Source organism: Pagrus major, chromosome 9 (genome assembly GCF_040436345.1).
Source record: "Pagrus major chromosome 9, Pma_NU_1.0".
NCBI lineage: Eukaryota > Metazoa > Chordata > Actinopteri > Spariformes > Sparidae > Pagrus > Pagrus major.
This window is the reverse complement of record NC_133223.1, coordinates 11,879,079-11,900,101: the sequence shown is the minus strand read 5'-3', so window position 1 is coordinate 11,900,101 and position 21,023 is coordinate 11,879,079. Positions and strand designations below refer to the sequence as shown.

Below are 21,023 nucleotides of genomic sequence, written 5' to 3'. Positions count from 1 at the left end.
AATGATTGAATGTAACTTATTTGATTCTGCTTCCCCTTCATTTGGGGGATTTTGTGAAGAGTTTGGTTTGAAGACAATGAACTAACAAAAGATTGTTTTAACAGCTGCATGTCTTTGATTACACGCCTCTTTGAAGTATCACTTTAACTTAGCCTTTGAACTTGGATAGAGATCAGAAATGAATCGAGCTTCTTTTTGATGTAAGAGGAGGGGATTTTATTGTTGAAATGTTCATAAACTGCTTCCAACCGTTTAGAGAACAAGTTCAGTGTTGATTTTTAAATTGAGGCAGGAGAAAGGGAGGGGAGGCGCTGTCGGGGGGGGGGGGGGGGGGGGGGGGGGCGGGTGCGGTTGAAGAGAGGAAGGGAGGGAGGGTGCTGGTTTCATGTTCACGTGCTCCCAATGACAAGGGAAGGAAAACAGCGGCTTTTATTCCCCTCAGTAGAGGAGAGTTCTTAGATACAGACCTCAAGTCTCGAGCTCTACATTCGCTCGTGTGACTTATTAGGAAAATATGCTTTCCATATGATTCACCAGATGATCGTTACATTAGTTTTCCCACTTGTAAAAGACATGCACGTGCACAGAATCTAAGAAATTAAACCTTCCTGTAACAGTTATACTTAATCTGCTTGTTGCTTTTGACAGCAGTAATAATGTGCATTTGAGGTACTTTGTTGTTTTGGACAAAACTCAAATTCTATTAAAGGATTAAGTAATTGGACACTAATCTAAAGGACTTGAGGTTTCTGTTCTTTGGTAATGCCTTTAATCTTGGCACAGTTTTAGAAAAGGCAGTGAAGTACTGAGTCACTGAGGGAAAAGCAGATTAGTTCAATTTCATGTATTTTAGGGGAGAACTACACTAGCTTAGATGGATTACTGTTGAATCAGTGAATTGAAATGTAATGACGCAAAAATGTATCTATTTGCATAAACAGGCAGCTGTGTCAACTTTGCAAATTAGCAGCAGAAACTGAATCATGGGAATTATGTGGGTTGTCTGTACTGTGTCACGTTTTAAAAACAGTAGCCATGGTGATGTATTATTTTTTGTTCAAAAATAAAACCATGCGTGCTGAATTTGGATCATGAAATCCCCAAACTACAAATTTCACACAATACCAACTTTAGAAATATAAAACAATCAGCTGTAGGCTGTTGTATCTTTTTTTTTTTCATCACTTCCAAATTAATCATGCTCCAGATGCACTCCTATTGTTCAATTTTACTGTTACCAGTAACAATAAAGAAACAAAAGTTGAAGGAATTGCTTGCCCTACATCTGTCATTGTCACGGAGAGACTGGCCATAATACTTTATTTATATTCTGCTCTGGAGATATGTGGTTTCTGTTGTAAATGTTCATTGATTCAAGGACAGACAAATATACCCCCAACACCCTACATGACCCACATAGAGCAATATGTGCTATTCACCCTCCATTAAAATAACATGATAGACGCAAATAAAGTGTATTATACATTTCGTTACCCTTGCAGCTAAGTCAAATTACATTTTTAATGTCGTCCACTCAATCTCCTCTCGTCTTTTGTGCTTTCTTTGATATAAATAGACAGACATTCAGGGGTCTGAAGAGTGGAAGTTAGAAGAATAAAAACGGAAGAGGAAATTTAGATATTTTTAAATGATGTCCTACATTTTGTCAGCTAAAATCAGGATATTGCCTGAGCGGGGAGAAGCCATGTTCTTCAGTTGTCAAAAGGCAGTAAGTAATGATTAAAATAGCAGTGTGAAACGCGGGGAGATTAAAGTGATGCTAATGATAAGTGAGAGAAGAAAAGGGCAAGCTATATTTTAATTCCTGGGAGAATGGTTAATGACTTCTATTGCCTGAGATTAAACTAAACCTGTCTCATCAGCTTTTTCTGCTCGCTGAGGAAAAAAAGCCCCCTGCACTTTAATTTATTAAACTCTTTTAAGGAAGCACATTGATCTACATAGGTTAAACTTTCAAAATTTGGGCAAAAAGACGCCCCATAAAGCTGTCATGCAGGGCAAAGCTGTTGAGTTGCTCAAGGCACACTATAAAGAATTCATTATCTCCAAACTGCCACATTTAATCAGAAAATATCAATTATTTAAAAGGGGAGGTTTGCTCCTGTTTAGAGCATCAGGTTTTACTGACACACTGGATTATACTGACACGTTGAATATATTTTTCTGCGGTCACTGTAGGGATGCTGTGAACTTTCCATTTTCAACACCCCTTTTTCTTTCTTTTTTTTTATACCTTTGGCTGAGTAAATGTGCATTTGGCCACTGCAAATGGGTCCGTGTAATCACATCAACAGTATAATATCATCCAACAAGTAAAATGTTTATCTCCTGTTTTCAGCTTGTTGGAGGGACTAAGTCTTGTGCTGTGGAAAATTTTTTCGCATGGCATTAACACAGAAGCACTGGTGACCTCTGTAATGAAATGTATGGTACTGTTGACATGGCATTACAGCGATTCAACACTGTTCATTAATCTTTGTTTTGCTAGAACCCTTCTGGCATGTCCTTCGCCAAGGTGCGGAGCAATGCCAGAAATTGTAAGGCTCACCACATATTTCTGATGGCAATTAGCATGCATTCCGATCCACTGAGCCCCTCGCATAACAGCCCAATCCTTACAGCGGCCAGAGTCTTTATCAGCACCCGGGTGATAGGAGTCATTGAACATTCTGCTGACAGCAGATTATTTTTGTTTTTATACAGATGTCAGGCTTGAGTAGGTGGTGTTTTCCACTCTTTCTGTGGGACTACGGGCCCCGTTGTAGTCTCTTTTTATCCACAGAGGACGGAGATTTCTCACTCTCAGTCTCCTTATTTGCCTCTCCCTTTATCTTTTCCTTATCTTCACCTCTGTCACTGCAGGTCTGGAAATAGGTCTGATATTTAAAGCACTTGTAAAGTGTAACTGTCATCCATTAGAGGACAAATAACAACACTCCACCAGCACTGAATCCTGCGTGCCTCTAAATCCTCAGTGGATCTGTCAGCAGGAAGCAGGCGTGCAATTAATGAGCCTTTTACCTCTAATATCACAGTTCTGCCAAGTGGGAAAAAAATGAAGGGACATTCACACAGATATAAGAAAAAAAATCTGCAAATCTCTTTGAGCATAGGAAGCACATTTCCACAGGTCCAACTGATGGCCCCATGTACAGTCATGCTAGCCCTGATTCTGATCGATATCATCAATGGCTACTGCTGCCGTGCAGAATTTGATCCAGGAGGCTCATGCTAATGTTCACGCCTGTGTCAGACACAATGTAATCTCTTCTTTTGAATCAATGACACTTTTTTATAGTCTCATCGCTTTTCCAAAACGTAGATGGTAACACTATTCTTGAATCACCCTCAAAAAAGGCTTTGAATATGCTGACAGCTGACTTAACTCTTTAATCAAACGTTGCACAAACTCGAGGAAGGACGGTGTTCTTAACAGTCTCGAGATGATGTACATTAAAGAGTCGAGTTGTGCCTCCACAGTGTTCGTGGCACTGTGAATAACCTCTAGCTTTTCCTTTTGACTAATTCAAATTTTTCTTTGCAATGTTAATGATTCAAATCTGTAGAATTGCCTGCAGCCTGAGGAAGATGTCTCCGTATTATTTTGTTGACATATTCAGGATGAAATGATTTTTCAGCCTCCCCCCCCTCTCCTTGTTGCATGAAGTAATATCTCTGTGTTTCTGGGGACACGTTACAATAATGCATTAAGAAATCACATTAATAATGCACATATTTTGTCACATATTTATAACTATCCCCCAGACATCAACATGTCACAGTTGTTGTTAGATCCCCTTTGGTTTCAATTAAAATCTCGCTGAGGCAATAAAAATAGCCAATTAAAGTGGAGCAGGCTCTTCAGAGGTACAATTGGTCTGATTAGATTAACCTTGAACATCAATTAGGGTTAAAAATAAGCTTAAATGTATTTTAATAACTGCCCACCATATTTGATGCTAAACTATCCTACACTTGTATCGCTTATTGATTCCTTAAGTGTCATTATTTTCACTTGATTAGCCTGCATTATCAGATATTTTCTCTCGTGTTTATTTGTAGCTTAATTATATAGACCAGAGTGTTTTTTTATGGTGCTCTCGTTGTGAAACTTCATTATCTAATTACAGGAGTGTGTTTCCAAGTTACAATAGACAATAGAGATGTAATGATGTATAACAGGCTTCGTTGTACATATCAATCAGCACGAGTGTTGATGGCAGGGTCACAATCCAGCTTTCTGCAGCCACGCAACTTCTCTCTCTGTCTCTCTTCTCTCTCACTCTCTGTCACACACGGCCGTACAGACACACACTCTCTTTTCTTCCTTAGCAGTCTTGTGTCAAGCTTTTCTCACCACCACCACTGCCGCCCGGCTGCCGTCACTGATCTCATCCCCACCTGGTATCTCAGAGCTGAGCATCCAGACGCTAAAAATACGCCTGACGCTACTGTCACACCCCCTTGCCATTTCTAGCACCCGGTTCCCAAAGCCCAGGCTGGTGTGAAGGGAGGGAGCCGAGCAGACATCTTTGTAATTCTTTTAATAACATGTGTAAATGGGCAAGGGGCCTATCGGTCTTTATCAGGCCTGGCGAGCGGAGCAGAGCAGCTGATACCACCTAGGGGCTGGGAAATGCCTGATTCATCTAACAGCCCGTGAAGCTGATTAATTTCACTCTTCATTAAGAATGTGTTGTGGTGTCTTCTCTGGACTTCAGCGTATCTCTCTTGGTCTCCTGGTCATCTTTTCTTCTTCTGCAGCCTGTTCCCTCGCTCGCGCTCGCCTCCCTTCTTTTCCTGGGCAGCGTTAGCAGCAGCGGCCACCCTCCTCCTCCTCCTTTTGCGCCCTTGGCAAATGAAAGGTCAAAGACGCTGCAGTGATTAATGAGCAGTAGACTCTGGGATCTCTCTGTCAACCCCCCGCCAGTCCCACCATCCCTCCCCCCCCCCTACTGCCCTCCCCGCTCCTCGCATTATTTCATCTGCTAATCTCACACAACACTACTTAGTTAGAATGTCGTGGAGAAAAACGCCGTTGCGTGTCTCGGTCGCGCTGCGTAGACACCAACTCCGGTGAACTTTTCTGTGAGGCATAAAAGCAGGGCATTATTGAGGAAGAGGAAGGAGAGGCGGGGAGGGGGGAGCGCTCGCACAATGTTTTTGGGCCGAAGAAAAGGTGCTGTAGTGTAAATGGTTGGCTCTCCACTCAGCTTTTCATCTCAAGATGTTGCGACCAAGTCTAATGATTTAAGTAGGGTGCTCTCAGCACAAAAAAAAAATCTCCACTTCAGAAGCTTGGCGGATTTTTTTTGGTGTAATTGAATGTGAACGTCAGCGCTCCTTTCATAAAATAGACGACACTTCATGGGCTCAGACCAACTGTTTATTTGAAAAAAGTAATGAAATATTTACTCTCCATTGCGGTACAGATTAGCAGCAGTAATTGACTGCGACAGAGGTCCATGCACAAGTATGTGTGCATTTTATAGGGAGAGAGAGAGAGAGAGAGAGAGAGAGAAAGAGAGAGAAAGAGTTAGAGGGCCCCTCATGTTTGAATGCAGATCTTCAGCACACAATAGGCCTGTTAGTGAGGCTGAGTTTCTGCCTGTCACTTTCTCTCCACATGTTGCTTTTTCTTTCAGAGATAAGTGGGCCTAATGCTGAACAAATAGTGGAAATCAGAAGCCACTGAGAATCATTTGCCTCTCCTTTTCCCATGGCTCCCAAATAGACACCCAGACTCACAGACGGAGGGAGTGACGATGCGAGAGAGGGAGAGCGAGACGGAAAGGGGGTGGTGGTGGTGGGGGGGAGTGTGGGTAACAGAAGAAGAAAGAAATACTCAATGAGCAAAACAATTTTGTCACCACAAGCAGATCCAATTGAAAAGTCTCCTGGATGGGGAAGAGCTGGAGTTGTCAGATCAGGCCATGGCAATGAATAGATCCAAGCGGGCTAAATTGGCATCAGGTGTGGGCTTCCCCTGGCCGGTGATAGGCTCCCACATTGTGCTGGCTAGACATTTGGCCATTTTCAAATATAATGGGAGAAATGAATGCAAATGAGTGAGTGGACTGAAATGTATTTAAATGCAGATTGAATGGGGGGCTCTGCGTAGCGCCTGATAACAAGTTGCTTTAGGAGAAGGGCCACATTGTGTTGGATCATCCCTCCAACCCCCACCGCTCCGATCCCCACACCAGCAGTCCTGTTCTCTCTCCCTCTGTCGCACTTGTGTCTCATAAGGGGCCATTGTTCACTGGGTAAACTCTCTCAAAAGTATTTACATTACTCATTTATTTGAATTTCAAATATTTTGGGTTCTTTCTTTCTCCCGTATATAGCCGACACACATGCAGCCTGACGCCTTGGGCTATCCAGTAAAACAGTAATTGCAAAAGGGACAGGGGGCTTGTGGCATAAAAAGAAGGAAAAAAATGAAGAGAAAGCCGGAAAAGGAGGGGTTCAATCATTAATGATAATGTTGCTTATGTCCATAGCCTCATTAGAGGCACTATAGCAGCTAGTAGCATGTGTTTCACAAACAAGTTCCCCCTGCCCACTGCCGGTCGACCGCTAGCCCACGGCGATCCATCTTCTCAAACGTCTCCTTCCCATATTTAAGGAGCTCTCGTTACAGCCTTTCCCAGACCTGTGAATTTATGGTGCACTCCAAGCGGTTAGCATAATCGCTGGGAATGCAGTCATTTCAGCGGGAATGTGGGAATTAGGGCAGGAAAGAAAAGGAAAGCTGTTGGTGTGTTAATTGAATTTCATAAGAATCCTTTGCAGCAGCTTTGCCTCATTCACAGGGCAGTGTGAACATGTAGGGCTCTCAATCAAATTCTCTTTTAATATTGTTCATTTTTTCCCCATTGTTTTTTTTAAAGACCTAATAGGAAAAAAAAAACTAAAAAGAAACCTTAAATAAGAGAGCAGCTACAGACATAGCTTAATTTTACAAACTGTTCATTTTTCCCCTCTCTGATCTCACCAAATAGAACAAGTGAAGAGTAACAAGAGGGTGCGTTCTCCTCCTCAAAATACAGCTTTTTTTTTGTCCTCATCTGCATTTAAAATACAATTTACATACAATTAAATTTGATTAATTAGAGACACTAACCTCTGCCCGTCCTGTGTGCATATAATGTATCATGCATTTCAATGTCAACCAACTCATGTTTACTTCAACTTTGTGTTTATCAGGAGCCATCATTATGTTTAGTTTCCACAAAGACATAATTTGAGGCATTTATAAAAATTGATTTCCACGTATTTGACTTCTTGAACCCTTCAACGTAATGACAGTGTTGGCTTGAGGGAGTTTACAAGTTGTTTTCCTGACTTGGTATTCAAAGCGGACCCCGACTGCGTTAGTAACTTTAAAATATTACAAGATGATTTTCAGAATGCCAGTTATTTAAAGTTGGCCCTGTTAGCATAGGGGGGCAGCTGGGGCAGCGACTGCAGAGATGTTTCAGTGTCCAGAAGTTTCCATGCGGTGATTAATAGGAGGGGTAATGTAGTGGGGAAATGAGTAAACACTCCCTTGCTCCTGGCTTTGTGCTTCAACGGCTTGATGACAAGGGCAGAGCAAGGTGAGAATTAAACAGACCCGCAGAAGAAGAGAAAAGGAAAAAAAGGGCAGCAACGGGCTGGAGGGAGGAGTGAAGCATGACAGACCTGGGCAGTGAGTGGGAGTGAGGAAAGGGCGACTGGGAAGAAAGAAGGCCGCCCTGACAAAAGTGGAAGTGGAAGTTTCTCCTGAAGAAGAATAATTAAAAGCGCTCAAGGGAGGGCAGTTTTAATTTCACATGTAAGGGGCTAAAGATTTCATTTAAAGGCGCGGCGAGCGGAGAGGAGGTTAATAAGATGAACAAAGCAGGGAATGTGAGAACATACAGTGTGAGGAAGCACGTTGGACTTTCACCTGACACGTTTTTAATTATTGAACCTCTGATATTTCTCTGTTGAAGAGAGGGGGTAAAAAGAGAAGATTAACTGATTAATGGTCATGGTAACCAATTACTCACTCATGGGGAAATAGATGTAACTTCACCCACCGCAGTAACACTTCTCTTCAGCGCTAAACGTGTAGCATCGCTTGCAACGCCGAAGCTAAAAGCACACTCTGGGTTGTGCTGGCGGTCTCAGTAGCTGCCTACTGGGAACACAACCAGAGCATTGCATAATAACTCCTTCTAAAAAAAGTGAACTTGCTTCTACAGTCGAAAATGCGCTCTTGATCACTGAAATCTCACTCCATTAGTGCTATCTGAAGTTGATGTATCCCAATTATCATAATAAGATCGGCTTGGTCCCGTACTCCATGGGACTCCAAACTCTCTTACTGCCACAAAATGATCAAAAGGACTTTGTGAACTAGACCCAGAGTCCCAGCTGTGGGCTGATTTGTTCAGTAGTGGCGAAAAAGGAACTTTAATTGAATATGATGTATTTCTTTTTCTTGTACTTTTGGGCCCAGTATGCTAGAAGAGAACAACAGAGATATGCCAGCTTGTCTTATCCTCGCTAGATATCGACCCAAGAATACTTTTCTTTACTTAGATCACCGTTCAAGACCATAATGCAATTCAATGTTTGCCAAGCTGCACCCTAGTTGTAAACTTCATGCTCCACAGGTCTTGATGTGTCCCACGCATCCCTTCCTCCTTGTGGAATCATTAATACTGTCTGCGTGGAGCATGGGAACGACTGCTGCACTGCAATCCCAAAATCCTGTCCCCCTCCCGCCACGGCATCACACTGCACACACACTGTTTGACACTTATGTATTATATGTTTATCAGTCTCTAATGAAACACTGACAAGTTCTCTGCACAAGGGATACTGTGTTCCATTAATAGCCCTTAAGGAACCTTGGGCACTCACAAAAAGACCGGTCCTATTGCAGTTGACAGCAGAGGGGCCCTCAGCCCCGGCCCCCTGGAGAGGGAAGATATTAGCAACGTCTGCACTCTCTCCTTCAGTCTCTCTGTCATTCCCTCTCTCTTTCTCTCTCTCTCTCTCTCTCTCTCTCTCTCCATATATGCATCTGTCTCCCTTGAAAGTAAAAGGTGTCTCATTCTATTTCTTCAGGCACACGTCACTTGACCACAGCTTGTTTCGCATGGAGCTTGACAAAGAGAGCCGTGTCAGTTAATTTGTCAGAGATTGTTTGTGATTGATTTATTCATCTAGGGCTCAACAAATGTTTGTACTGTGATGAATCCCCTGAACCATAGTCTCCCGCAAATTAAACTCAGACCTCTAATTGCACAGCTATGTGTGTATGTGTCATTTGATTTAAAAAAAACGATTTATTCTGAGGATTTAATAAGCCTAAAAGTTACAACAGATATTTCTGAATATGTTGTGAGATAATGATAGATGTTTTTATTCCCATGCTTTTCTTTGTGGACCTTAGAGCTGCAACTAACACTCACTTCCATTGATGATTAATTCTTTTGATATAAATTGTTTTTGTCTATAAAATGTCTTTTCCCAAAGCCCAAGGTGGCATCCTCAAATGTCTTGTCTTGTCCACAGCCTCAGTTCAGTTCTCTGACATAGAGGAGAAAAGAAACCAGAAAACATTCACATTCAGAAAAATTTGACATATTTATTTTCGTACTAAAAAATGTCTCAATCAGCTGATTAATCAATTATCTAAATATTTGGCGATTAATTTAATAGTCGACAACTAATCTTTTAACTGCTGCAATTCAAGTCTGACTGTTTTTGTCAAACAAAATTGGACTGAGATGAAATTCAAGTCTCAAATCTCTAATTGATATTGTGATTGAATTGCCACCGACATCTGCAGCAAACATCGTATATTTTCACATTTTTTATCTTCCAAGTGTGAGAAGCCCTTTTTTCTCCCCCACGAGACCCGCCATCTCTCTATTAGAATGTGACAAAACATTTGTTCGCACCAGAAATAATGGTCTGTAACATCGTCTAATGTGATTCACAGTTTATTTGCAAGTCCATCGGCGTGTTGAACAAGGGGTTACGGGCGCGTCACACATATGGATAATTTTAAGCAGATGCATCTGGCGTGGCTACCATGCTATGATTAGTTTCCAGAGCGTTTGTGAGTGTGTAAACCATCGCCGACATGGATGAAATATAGCTTAGGTTCACTGGGAGTGCAGGGAGAAGAAATGTACCCCATCTGTAATACACTGTGTAGACTAATATCAGCTCCTTTTCTCTGATATTGCAGTGAGATATCGATCTGGTAAAATTGTCCCATATTGGAGCTGTCTGTTGTGATATTCATCATGCTGTCACCTCTCCCCAACACCTACGCGTTATTAGAAACCCGGGTTTGAAGAGGTTGAAGGGTTTTAGTCTCCGAGATGTAGCAAACAATTCATCATGGGAGAGAGAAGGGGAGAGAGAGGGGGAGAGAGGGGGAGAGAGAGAGAAAAGAATTCAGGTGAGGTGATGCTTGGGTAAAGATTTATGTCTAGTCAGGCTGTACATTAAGAATTATATCATCAAGCAGGAGGACACCAGCAGCTTCACTGCTATCTGCTGAGCAGGCCTATTTGCTCTCCTGCCAGGCTTAAATGGAGTTTTTTTTTTTTTTCTATCTCTTATGAAGCTTTTAAAAGAAATCTGAAGTCTGAGGGAATGCAGTATCTCACCCAAACAGAGTTATTTGTGAATCGCGCGGCAGCTTGTCGAAAGCCATTGTTATATATGCGGGGATTTCAGTGAGCCTGACATTATGTTCAGTGCTCAATGCCAGTCACTCATCAGGAATAAAGCCTGTAACTGGTACATGCCACCTTCAATTTGGTCCACTTCAGGGTGGGACTCTAGTTTGTGTTCCTGTTATTTCCTCTCTTTCTCTCGCAGTCAGAGATGCTTCCGGGAGGATCACAGAGATGTACACAGACGGAATCCAATTCTTCCGTGTCTCGCTGAGGAGTCAGACTTTGATTCGTCTTTAACTCAGTACAAATGCTCGTCTGGGAATGTGCAGGCTGGGGGCTTCCTCTGAAGTTCCCCCTCTCTCTCTCTCTCTCTCGCTCTCTCTCTCTCTCGCTCTCTCTGGGAAGTGTGTTCGTGTGTTTGCACGCTAGGCTCTGCTCTGTTAGCCTCGATGTTATTGTTGTAAACAGCATTTAAAGCACAGCTGGCCAAATTGATCAGGGCTTGCGTTGGAGTGAACTTGAGCAGCAGAGAGTGGGGCTGCATAAACAGGGCCGCTTGTATCTAAATATGCAAACACTCTCACAGCAGTCGACACTCGGGGGAACAGACACTGTTACTTCTGATGGGGAAACAGTGAGAAACAGTGAGAAACAGGCTCGAGCCCTAACCTTTCCGTGTATACAGAGAGAGAGAGAGAGGGAAGACAGGAACATTTTTTCTGATTGTGTAAACATTTCTTTTCCTCCCCAGATCATTTTTGGACTCCTCCATGTATTTACTTTTCATTAATTATTGAAAAAAAGAAAATCGTGAAAAAAAAAGCGAATAAACAGTAGATAATTTTTGTTTAATGTTTCACACAGGATTCCAATCCTCAGTGCAATTAATGCTAATCACCATGGTCTTCCTGTTTAGCTTGAACTCGGAGCGTGTTTGTGAGTCGCTGGTATCTCTCTCGTCTACATCTTTTGCTTGGGTCCCCCCACCCCCACCCCCCTTTTTTTCGCCCTCCTCCATCTCTGCTGTTAGTCACTGTGTCTCCTCGTGTTATGATTACATCACCCTTTCTGTCTGTTGTGTCCATTTAGACCTGAAATTAATCACATCCGACAATCTGGTGGTGCTATTCCCAAAGTTCAAAAGCTTTAGCGGTGAGAGAGTGATAGAGAGAGAAAGCTGGAGGGAGAGACGGAGCGAGATGGAGCGCATCAAACATGTTGGAGGTACTTACCATTTGTAGAGTACAGTATATTAATTGCTTATCGGTTTTTGATTTCAGAGTCATTTAGAGTCAATCGAACGCATAATTTTCACAGCTATTGTTCTTTGGGGTTTGTTAATTGTCACCCCACTGGCAGAATTAAAAGCAAATTAAAAGCCTTAACTATTGACTCTATCTGAAGTCACTCTCCACAACAATTTCACAAAACAATGGGGAGGATTAATGAAAATGCAGCTTGATTTCTGTTCTCCAAAGCTTTTGCTATGGGGAACCAATTAACTACCCTTCAGGATGACTTTCACTTCTAACTGCCGGTCTGTTCCACTGCCAGAAACTGGGATTAATTCTCAATTAATCCCTCCACCAGAACAACTCTGCCTTTGTCTGCTGGGGAGGACATGAGCATACAACACCGAGGTTACCCCAAGCCTGTTTGGTGGAGGAACTCCACCCCTCCTAAGATTGATACACCCTGTAGACTAGCTCTTCTCAAGCTGAAAATAAGAGCCATTAAAAGGGAATGGTTGACAATGATTTTTGTTTTAGGATTTTGAGCTTTATTAGCCATGCATATTAATGAGTCAATTAATTCCATTCGTCCTCGCGAGTGGTCTGTTTGTTTTCGCCTGACCTTTTATCTTAGATGCGTTCACGCTTCGCTTGGTTTAAGCACTTACTCCATACTGTGTTTCCCATAGCCTCACGTCCAAAAAGGGAGTTTTTATGTGTTTAGCACTAAGATTCTCCCCCTCTCTTTTGTTTTCTCTCTGCAACTCTCCCTCTCTCATCCGTCCACCCTCCCCCTCTATCTTTTTCTCGCTCTTTCTCCCTCTGTCAGAATGCCTGCTGGATGTATTCCTCTCTAAATGTGACAGGAAATATGCTATTATAGCATGCAGAATATTTGCCTGATGGGATTTGCAATAAAATTACTACATTTCCTTTCCATTAGGATCTCTAAAACCCCTCGCTCTAATTTATGATTACCCTGGCAAAGAGACATGTTATATACATAAAGACTAAAGTAGCCCCCAGTCCACATTTAGCCCGTCCTGCTTTCAAAGTTAGTTGAGAGGACAGGAGAAATAATTGAAAAGTGCAGCTGGACTGTGTACAATCTTGTAAGGGATGCCTAGAAAATGAGATTAATCAGTGCACAGACATTGTGGGGAAAAGTTTGCAGTGAATGCCTGACAGTCGTGCTCTTTCTCTCATTTCAAATGTTGGCAGGCTAGCAGGCAGCTCCAAGGGAAATGCGCTCCTTTCATACTTGAGTAATTGATGAATTGTATGCAATATGCAAATGAGAATCCATAAATCTTATGAATGACAGCTTAATTTATGTGAGCCTTAATGAATGCAGGATTAGATTTTAATTAAATATCCTCAAAGGCACCCTGACTGGGTAAGTTTTTAAAGCCTTGTTTTGAAGACTTGTTTCATATGCATCGCAGTTCATGAAAAAGAGAGATCAGTGAGAGTGGTTAGATGAAATTTCCTCGCAGTTTGAAGATAAGACCTGTTCTGTTTTGCTAACCAAAGGCACTTGCAATTAATAAATATTGGAGCAAAATCATATCTACCAATCTCATTTAGGCTTTCCTGGAACTGCTCATTCTCATACATTTGATTAACTGCATTTACTTTAAGCGCTATCTGATTTCTAACATTTGGTACAGTATCTTTTTAATTAAGAGAATCATCCATTAGGCATGGAAAAGTCAACCAATTAGGCTTTCCTCATCAGTTCCCGCGATGTAGCAAGTCTGCTTACTCATTATCAGAGCCTGTTGATGTGATACTAAACAATCTTGGACTCTGTAGTTATGGGACATACAATTATGAAATCAGCTTTTAACATTAATGATGCATGGGAATAATCAGCAATTTATCGTGTTTTAGATCTTTTTTAGATTCTATTTCACAGCTGAGAGGCTTCAAACAGCTCTAATAGAATGTGATTACAAGAGCAAGCTCTTTGTAGCTACTGTAACAGTGGTTTTCTCCCGAAGCGCGGCTGCGGTTTCATGACACAGACTTGAGGACAGCGGAAGAAGCGTGACTGGCTCAGAGTTCCTCAGTACCATCAGACTCTGTGATGGCCTCACCCAGCGTGGTTCTAGTCAGGTCTGAGCCCAGACAAAGGCACCAGGAAGGCACCCACTCTCTCAACTACTACTGATCTCAACCCTGCACATTAGTCCACACAGGGATCAGAGCGCAGACAGCACTTTAAAAGGGGTTTTAGTGGGATTGATGCTAACTCTCTCCCTCCTTTGATTTCACACCATTTGATCTGTGATATATTGTTCCGTAACAAAGGTTCCCAGTTTGCAGGCGGATGCAGCTGTTCCTACCCCTAATAAATAAAAGTGTGTTTTTTTTCTCTCTCTCCTCGCACTCACAAACTCGCTGTAATCCAGCTATCTAGATCAGATAAGCGCGATGTGGCTACCTGTGCGAGGCGGTGTTTGACAGGTGCAAGGGGAAGCTGATTGAGATAATCCAAGAATAGGTTCAATGCAAATACAGATACAAGATGGGGGTGAGGATAGATGGATGCATGAAAAAGATGGATGAGTGAAAACATTCCCATGTATCACACTGTGACTCTGAGATTATGATCATCACAACCAATAGACTGCCAAGGTCAGCAGGAAGTATAAATCATCTTTTTTTCCCCTTTTTGTTGAAGGCAACATATATTCCTGTCATTTTCACAGGTTTTGTTTTGTTATTACGATCATGATTTCTCATCGCTATTATGCAACAACTATTTTCATTATCAATTACTCTGACAATTAAAAAAATAATGATAATTGTTTGGTCTATAAAATGTCAGAACATTTAAAAAAAAAACAAAAAAAAAACCCTGTTATATTATTATATTACTTTGGGTTTGCACAAAGTCTTCAAAGTTTGGAAAATGTTTAATTTGAATCATTATGCTTTCAAGTGTGGGAATCTGCTTGAATATGAGTATGCTCCTATGATTTTCAACAAAGTCTGGTGTTTCATCTACACAATCACTCTTAATCTCTTAATATTTGAAATGAAATGTTCCTGTTTCATATTGTTTATTGTCTCCTGGCAGCTAAATTAGTGAGAATTACATGATTATAATCAAAACATACGATCAAAGTTAAGTTAACATCTGGTACAAAACAAATTGACAATATCCATTGATTGCTGTGGGTATAAATGAGTTCTGTACACTTTTGTACATTTTTCCCTTTGCATTTTTAGTAACAATTTAGATGTAATGATAAAGATTTCAACAATCTAGAAAGTTTTTGGTTGAGGTACATTGAAAAGGCTTGAAAAGAGCTTGAATTTTCCTATTATAAAACTGTACAAACCTTTTTACTTTTAATTTTCTGCCCATCCATACTAAAACTGAAAGACATTCAGTTTATATATCCATACAAAAACAGAGAAAAGCAGCAGATCTGCACATTTAGGACACTAAAACATTGGACTTTTCTGCTTGAGAAATGAATTAAACGATGAATCATTTCAAATCATGTTTGTTATTGCAAGACATTTCAGAAAAGATATCCTCTCCAAAAGGAACCACGTATGTTATTAATAAAGTACTTCTTAGTTCCTCATCTGTTAGTTTGCATGAGCACTGTGTTATCTGTGCTTCTGTGTTTGCTGACACAGTGTTCTCCAGTCAAGGTGGGAATCAGAGAACTGAGATCACATTCAAATCAGCTGATAATTAATTAGACAATATGTTATCACCACAAATCCACAGTGGAGAATCAGTATCTGTTGATTATTGACTGTAATGTCATTTGTACACTTGCTTGTCAGTCTCCCTTTGAATGCAACAAGGCAGCTGTTTCTTCAGAGCAGAGAAAACAAACAAAAATAACTCATTCAAGGAATTAAGTTAAACATTTCATCTTTTCGCCTCAGCCATCCCCGTTGTCTTATCTGTGGGGATTTTAAATTGGTAGTAATACACCACAGCCATGTTATCCCTGTCTTTCAACAAACATAGTTAACCTCTCGGGCGAGATGCGCGCATATTGTTAAACTGTTTGATTGAACCAAATACTGAAAAACTATAAACTCAGCATATTCAGGCCCCCTGATGGTCTGAGGCCTCTGAATTTCTGCCTGACCTGGCACTTAAAAGGTAAGAAGCTGCTTTGTTTTATCAATAAGACCTTGTTTTCATGGCTGGTCACCACCCCAGCAAACCAATCAATGGGGCATGCTCTGCTATCGCTGTGAGAGAAATGAAAAATAAACCCCAGATAATCCTTCAGTTAAAAGGTTACTCAGGGCGATAAAAGCTATTTTGTTAATTTATTTACTCTCTGCAGTGGAGAGATAAAGAAAAGGAACAATTAGGGAATTCTAGGTGAGAGATTTTAAAAGGGCAATGACATTGGGTTAATATTTTATAAGGCCTGATTGGCAGAGACCTGGAGAGGCCTTTTGTTTACACAAGCCCCAGACGGAATGATTCACTCGCTTGTTTTGGCCGACTGGGCGGAAATGGAATAAATATCTTCATCCTTACCTTTTAGAAACGTCAAACAAAAGACTGAGATAAAAGGTTAATGGCTCAATCATAACCACCAGGAAATAATAATATTCCCCTTTTCTGCAAACCGGAGTCACTATTGACATAATCAGGTTGAATTCCTAAAGATATCCGAAGATGGGAGGAGCAGACGATTTTTGTGTGTAACTAAATCCACTAAGGGAGTGTGCTCACTGGGCTAAACATTACATTTGTGGTTTCAATTGATTTATAACAGATCATAATCACTGCATTAACAGCGTTCTGGGTAATAAGATCTCAGTCACTGCTTCCGTCGACAGAAAAGAGTCTGATAGTGAGATGTCAGAATTTTGCCACGAGATCAGAAAACGTCCTGATATCTCATGCGATATTATACCTCTTATTATACCTATCACCTCGTGTTGGCTTCCTGTAAACGGGGTGAGAACGTGAATTTAATTATTGTGCTTTTATTGCATTGTAGCGCTGAAATTGGACTCGTGTGGAGTGTATTGTTGGGCCCCGTGTAATCTGATTGCCTGCGCAGTGTAGTGTGTTGGATAGTATCAGGTTCCAGCCGACTCTGCTGGGTCAACACACGGCCGGGCCATTAAAGGAAGTCTGGTTCAGGGAAAGTTCACCGCTATTTTCTTTTCACCATGGTAGCGAAACAAAAAAGAGAGAATAGATGTGTAACATATTTGTGGCCCCAGCCCAAAGCTGGTGGGGCCTATTTTGTTTCCCTAATTGAAGCCAGAGTTATGAGGGCCCTGAGTATCTTTAGTGTAAATATAAATAAAGCAGGGAATAAAATTCTTTCATGATTGACCTCCAATACAGAAATAATATTGTCCAAATAAGTCCAACTCTAAAAAGCCAGAGGTCCGTATTTGCTAAAACACGTGAAGTAGAGAAGAGAAAATGAAAAGAAAGCGAGGGAGATTAGAAAAAACAACAGCGGATAAGACATGAGAAGTAGCAAAATTCCAATCATAAATCCAGTTGTGCTATCTTTTTTGTGCAATAATGGCCTAGTTTGGAGTAGTTTCTGTGCCAGGCTATTTAGGGAATCAGCATCTGCTGCTTGATAAATAGCCTGGCTCTTTTGTTTGAGGCCAGGTTCAGTTCCTCTCTGGACCTAGCTTATTAGCCTGGATGGCTCTGACCAGCATTAGCATGCACTTCTCAGCTGTGGCGTTTCAAGGAACTAAATAACATATTGTTAAGAGACGTTAAGGCTAAGCTAAATGAATCACAAGGCTGTGAAAACATGGAATAAAAGATTAAAACAGCAATGGCACACCCTGTATAATAAAGTCCATGCATAAACCCACTAGGTCATAAGAAAAGGAGACGATAACCTTCATTTCTGAGAGGCTTTCCTGTTGCTCGGAGGTTCCTCAGTTCAAAGCTCCTGTTCAGTTGGTGCATCGCTTTCATGGCTAGCCAGTGTTATTTGTGTGCAGAGAGTAGCTGAAATGCTATCCCTTTAAACACACAGACAGATTCCCTTGCAGCCTATCTAAACATTACCTTTACTTAACTGGGTCTTTGTACCTGGGTTCACATCCTTTGACATGATCTAAGGTTGATGTGACATTTTTTTGTCCATTCGAGGGCCTTTTTGCTTTTAGTATTGTTGGTAAAAAAGCCTTTTACCCATCACATACCCTCTATTGAGGTCTTTCATAAATAATTCAGCCAGAGTACAAGTGAAAGTGATGACAGCAAAACTGTGTGCGATCTCTCCCTCTCATAAGATCAAAGAGGTGCTTCTATAGAAATAGGAATTACATTTCCAGACGTTCCTGGGTTGAGCCGGCACTCATTTCTCTTTCTGCCTCTCTCTTGCTTTCTCCCTCTCTCTCTCCCTCTCCCTCCTTTCACTTTCTGCCATCCGCTCTCCCTCTCGCCACTTCTTTCTATCACTTTTGTATTTTCCCTCCAAAGGGACACAGTTGGGTGGATGTCTGCTTTTAGTCCTAAAACCTCCAGAGCCGGTATATGAGAAGAGTCAGCACATTCAGACAGATACAGCGAGTGCACTCTATTAGCAGGACTGAGGTAAATAAACCTCACAAGACACGGCTGAATAAATTCAACTACTGAGGCTGTGTGGTATCTGAACTAAAACGCTGCATCGCTCTGTAGATACTGCCTTTGGGAAATGTAGTGAAATGTGCTGTAACACAAACAGCCTCATATACTGTGCTGGATGATAAAGTCCAGAATGAGCCTTGACAAATCAGAACAGCTCATCAGTTGGTTACATTAATTTCATTTTAAACATTTGTTGGTCGTAAACAACTTTTTTCTTTAAAAAAAACGATAAATCAGTAATCATCAAAATTAGGGATGGGAATTAGGGTAACTCACAATGCAATACATGTCACGATACGCTTCCCATGATAATGATGGTATCACCGCACAGTGCTCTGGCGATACTCGATACTCTGCAAGAGAATCATCTACATCACATCGCCTGTGTGACCTAAGAAGAAAAAATACCCCTAAAAAAATGAATAATTATACTGTAGTGTCACAGAATTTGGCAACTGTGATGAAGCAATGTACAAAAAAATGCATATAGTCTTAGCTCAGTGTCTCTTTAACACACACACTGACTGCAACTTGTCCATGTCCATGTGTGTCGTCAGTCCAATGGGAAAAAAGGGCCAACTCCCGGAAAGCACAACAGCTGGGAGTTAAAACGTTAAATGAAGGACACAAATATGCCTCACTAAAACCTGTATAAAACCCAGGCTAGGTACATTAATTTTACAGAGGTTTAATACGGTATATATCTGTATTGATATTGTGTCACACACCTAGTTTATCATTTGAGAAACATTCCGATCATGAAAAAGTAACACTAAAATACCATTTCATGCTTCTTGTGACCACAGTGATGTATCATGCCGCCAAAATAATCAGCACATATTTGGAGGTATTCGTTGAGAGATTTTGCTCAAAATTAGCCAAAAGAATGGACGCCGTGTAAGCATGTTGGCACAGCCATTAAGACCTTATTAGCAGAATAAAAAAGAACTTGAATTACATTCTTCTAAAGGAGCCGGACAGACGCTCAGCCAACACGTTGCACGTTTGATTTCCGGCCCTGTCCTTTCTTTGTAAAACTGACACCCCCCGTGGTTTCAGCACGTTACAGAAACCCTTTGGTGTTTTAAAGATGGATTAAAACTCAGTTCATATTAGAGAGAACTTAGTATCCTGGTAAAGCTTGGAGATGTACGTGAAATAATGTATGAAGCCAATATGTCACCTGTGTCAAGTCACCATAATTCATCTTCAGCTGAGACTCCTTGTCCATAAAGAATATACCTCTATAGGATCTTGGCCCCCTCATTATGTCCTCATTGCATTTTTTTTCTCACCCTGTAGGCTTTTCTTTGTAACTATAAGCCAGCAAAGTAGGTATTGATTGCAAGTCGAAGCTGTATTAATAAGCGAATGAGTAAGATGTGAGGAAAGTCAGGTGTGTATCTGCTTTGAAGGCCCTTTTCTCCTCCACAGTAAGGTGGCACAGTCATTTATCACGGCTGGATCTGTGCCCCTCGTTTGGTGTAATAAAACTCCCCCATCAGAACCGTCCAACAGGTCTGAATCACTCTGTCACACCACCTTCCAGCTAAGGCACGCATTAAATCAAGCAAGCAGAACATTTCCTAAGGCAGCCATTGCCTTTTAATTTCCTGAAGAACCTTAAAATATCATTCATTACCAGAACTACACATATTTGGTTTTTAAAAGTCTCATAAATCAATAGTGGCCTGACTGCAATAATTATAACAAGTTAACATGTAATTTCCAGGCCGAGGGCCGCGCACTGGATTTTAGCATATGCAAACGAGGCAATTCAAATAGTGTGGGGATATTAATACGGAGGAACAGGTAACGAGGTACGGGTTATGAATTATGCATCAAAAAGTGGTTGATCTTCAATAAAGGAAATGAATTCACCGTGTAATCTAATTAGTTATGGAAGTCTATTATGTTGAGCTGCAGAAAGCAACTGTCCTTGAAAAGAAATTTATTTACAGTACATGTTAGCTGTTTGGAATGGAATTGCATTCTGGAGTGCTTCAAATGTTAACACCCCCCGCCGCCGCCACCACCCACACCACCCCTCCTCCCTCTGCCAATCTCCTCTTAGTCTCTCACCCACGTTCTCCTCCTTCTCCTCTGCCTGGTGTTTTAGCTCCAGACCTGGTCGGCCTCCGAAGAGGACCCAGAGTGTGACTTCGCCTGAGAACCCCCACATCATGCCCCACTCAGTCCCCGGCCTCATGTCCCCTGGCATGATGCCACCCACAGGTATGGTTGGTAGCACTCTGTCATTGTTGCTAAGGCTCTGATTCACTATGTCTGGGTATTTTCTATCTCTCCCTTTCTTCCTTTCTATCACACACACACACATACACGCACACACACGCTCATGCACACACATACACAACCTCCCCACCACCAGTGGCCTCCCCGCAGCTTGTCCTCGAAATGGCAGCCAGTCCAAAGTGACACATGCACCCAACCACCAGACACCAGCCGCTCACTCGTTTACCAAAA

At 41.5% G+C, this 21,023-nt stretch overlaps 1 protein-coding gene across 1 annotated transcript in view; it reads left to right on the top strand.

The window, feature by feature from the left end:
• Nucleotides 1-21,023, top strand: part of dachd (dachshund d) — a 99,478-nt gene that overhangs the window by 29,315 nt on the left and 49,140 nt on the right. The window contains exon 2 of the mRNA XM_073474386.1: nucleotides 20,659-20,774. Within this exon, the coding sequence (XP_073330487.1) occupies nucleotides 20,659-20,774 (116 nt within the window). The remainder of the gene's footprint in view (nucleotides 1-20,658; nucleotides 20,775-21,023) is intronic.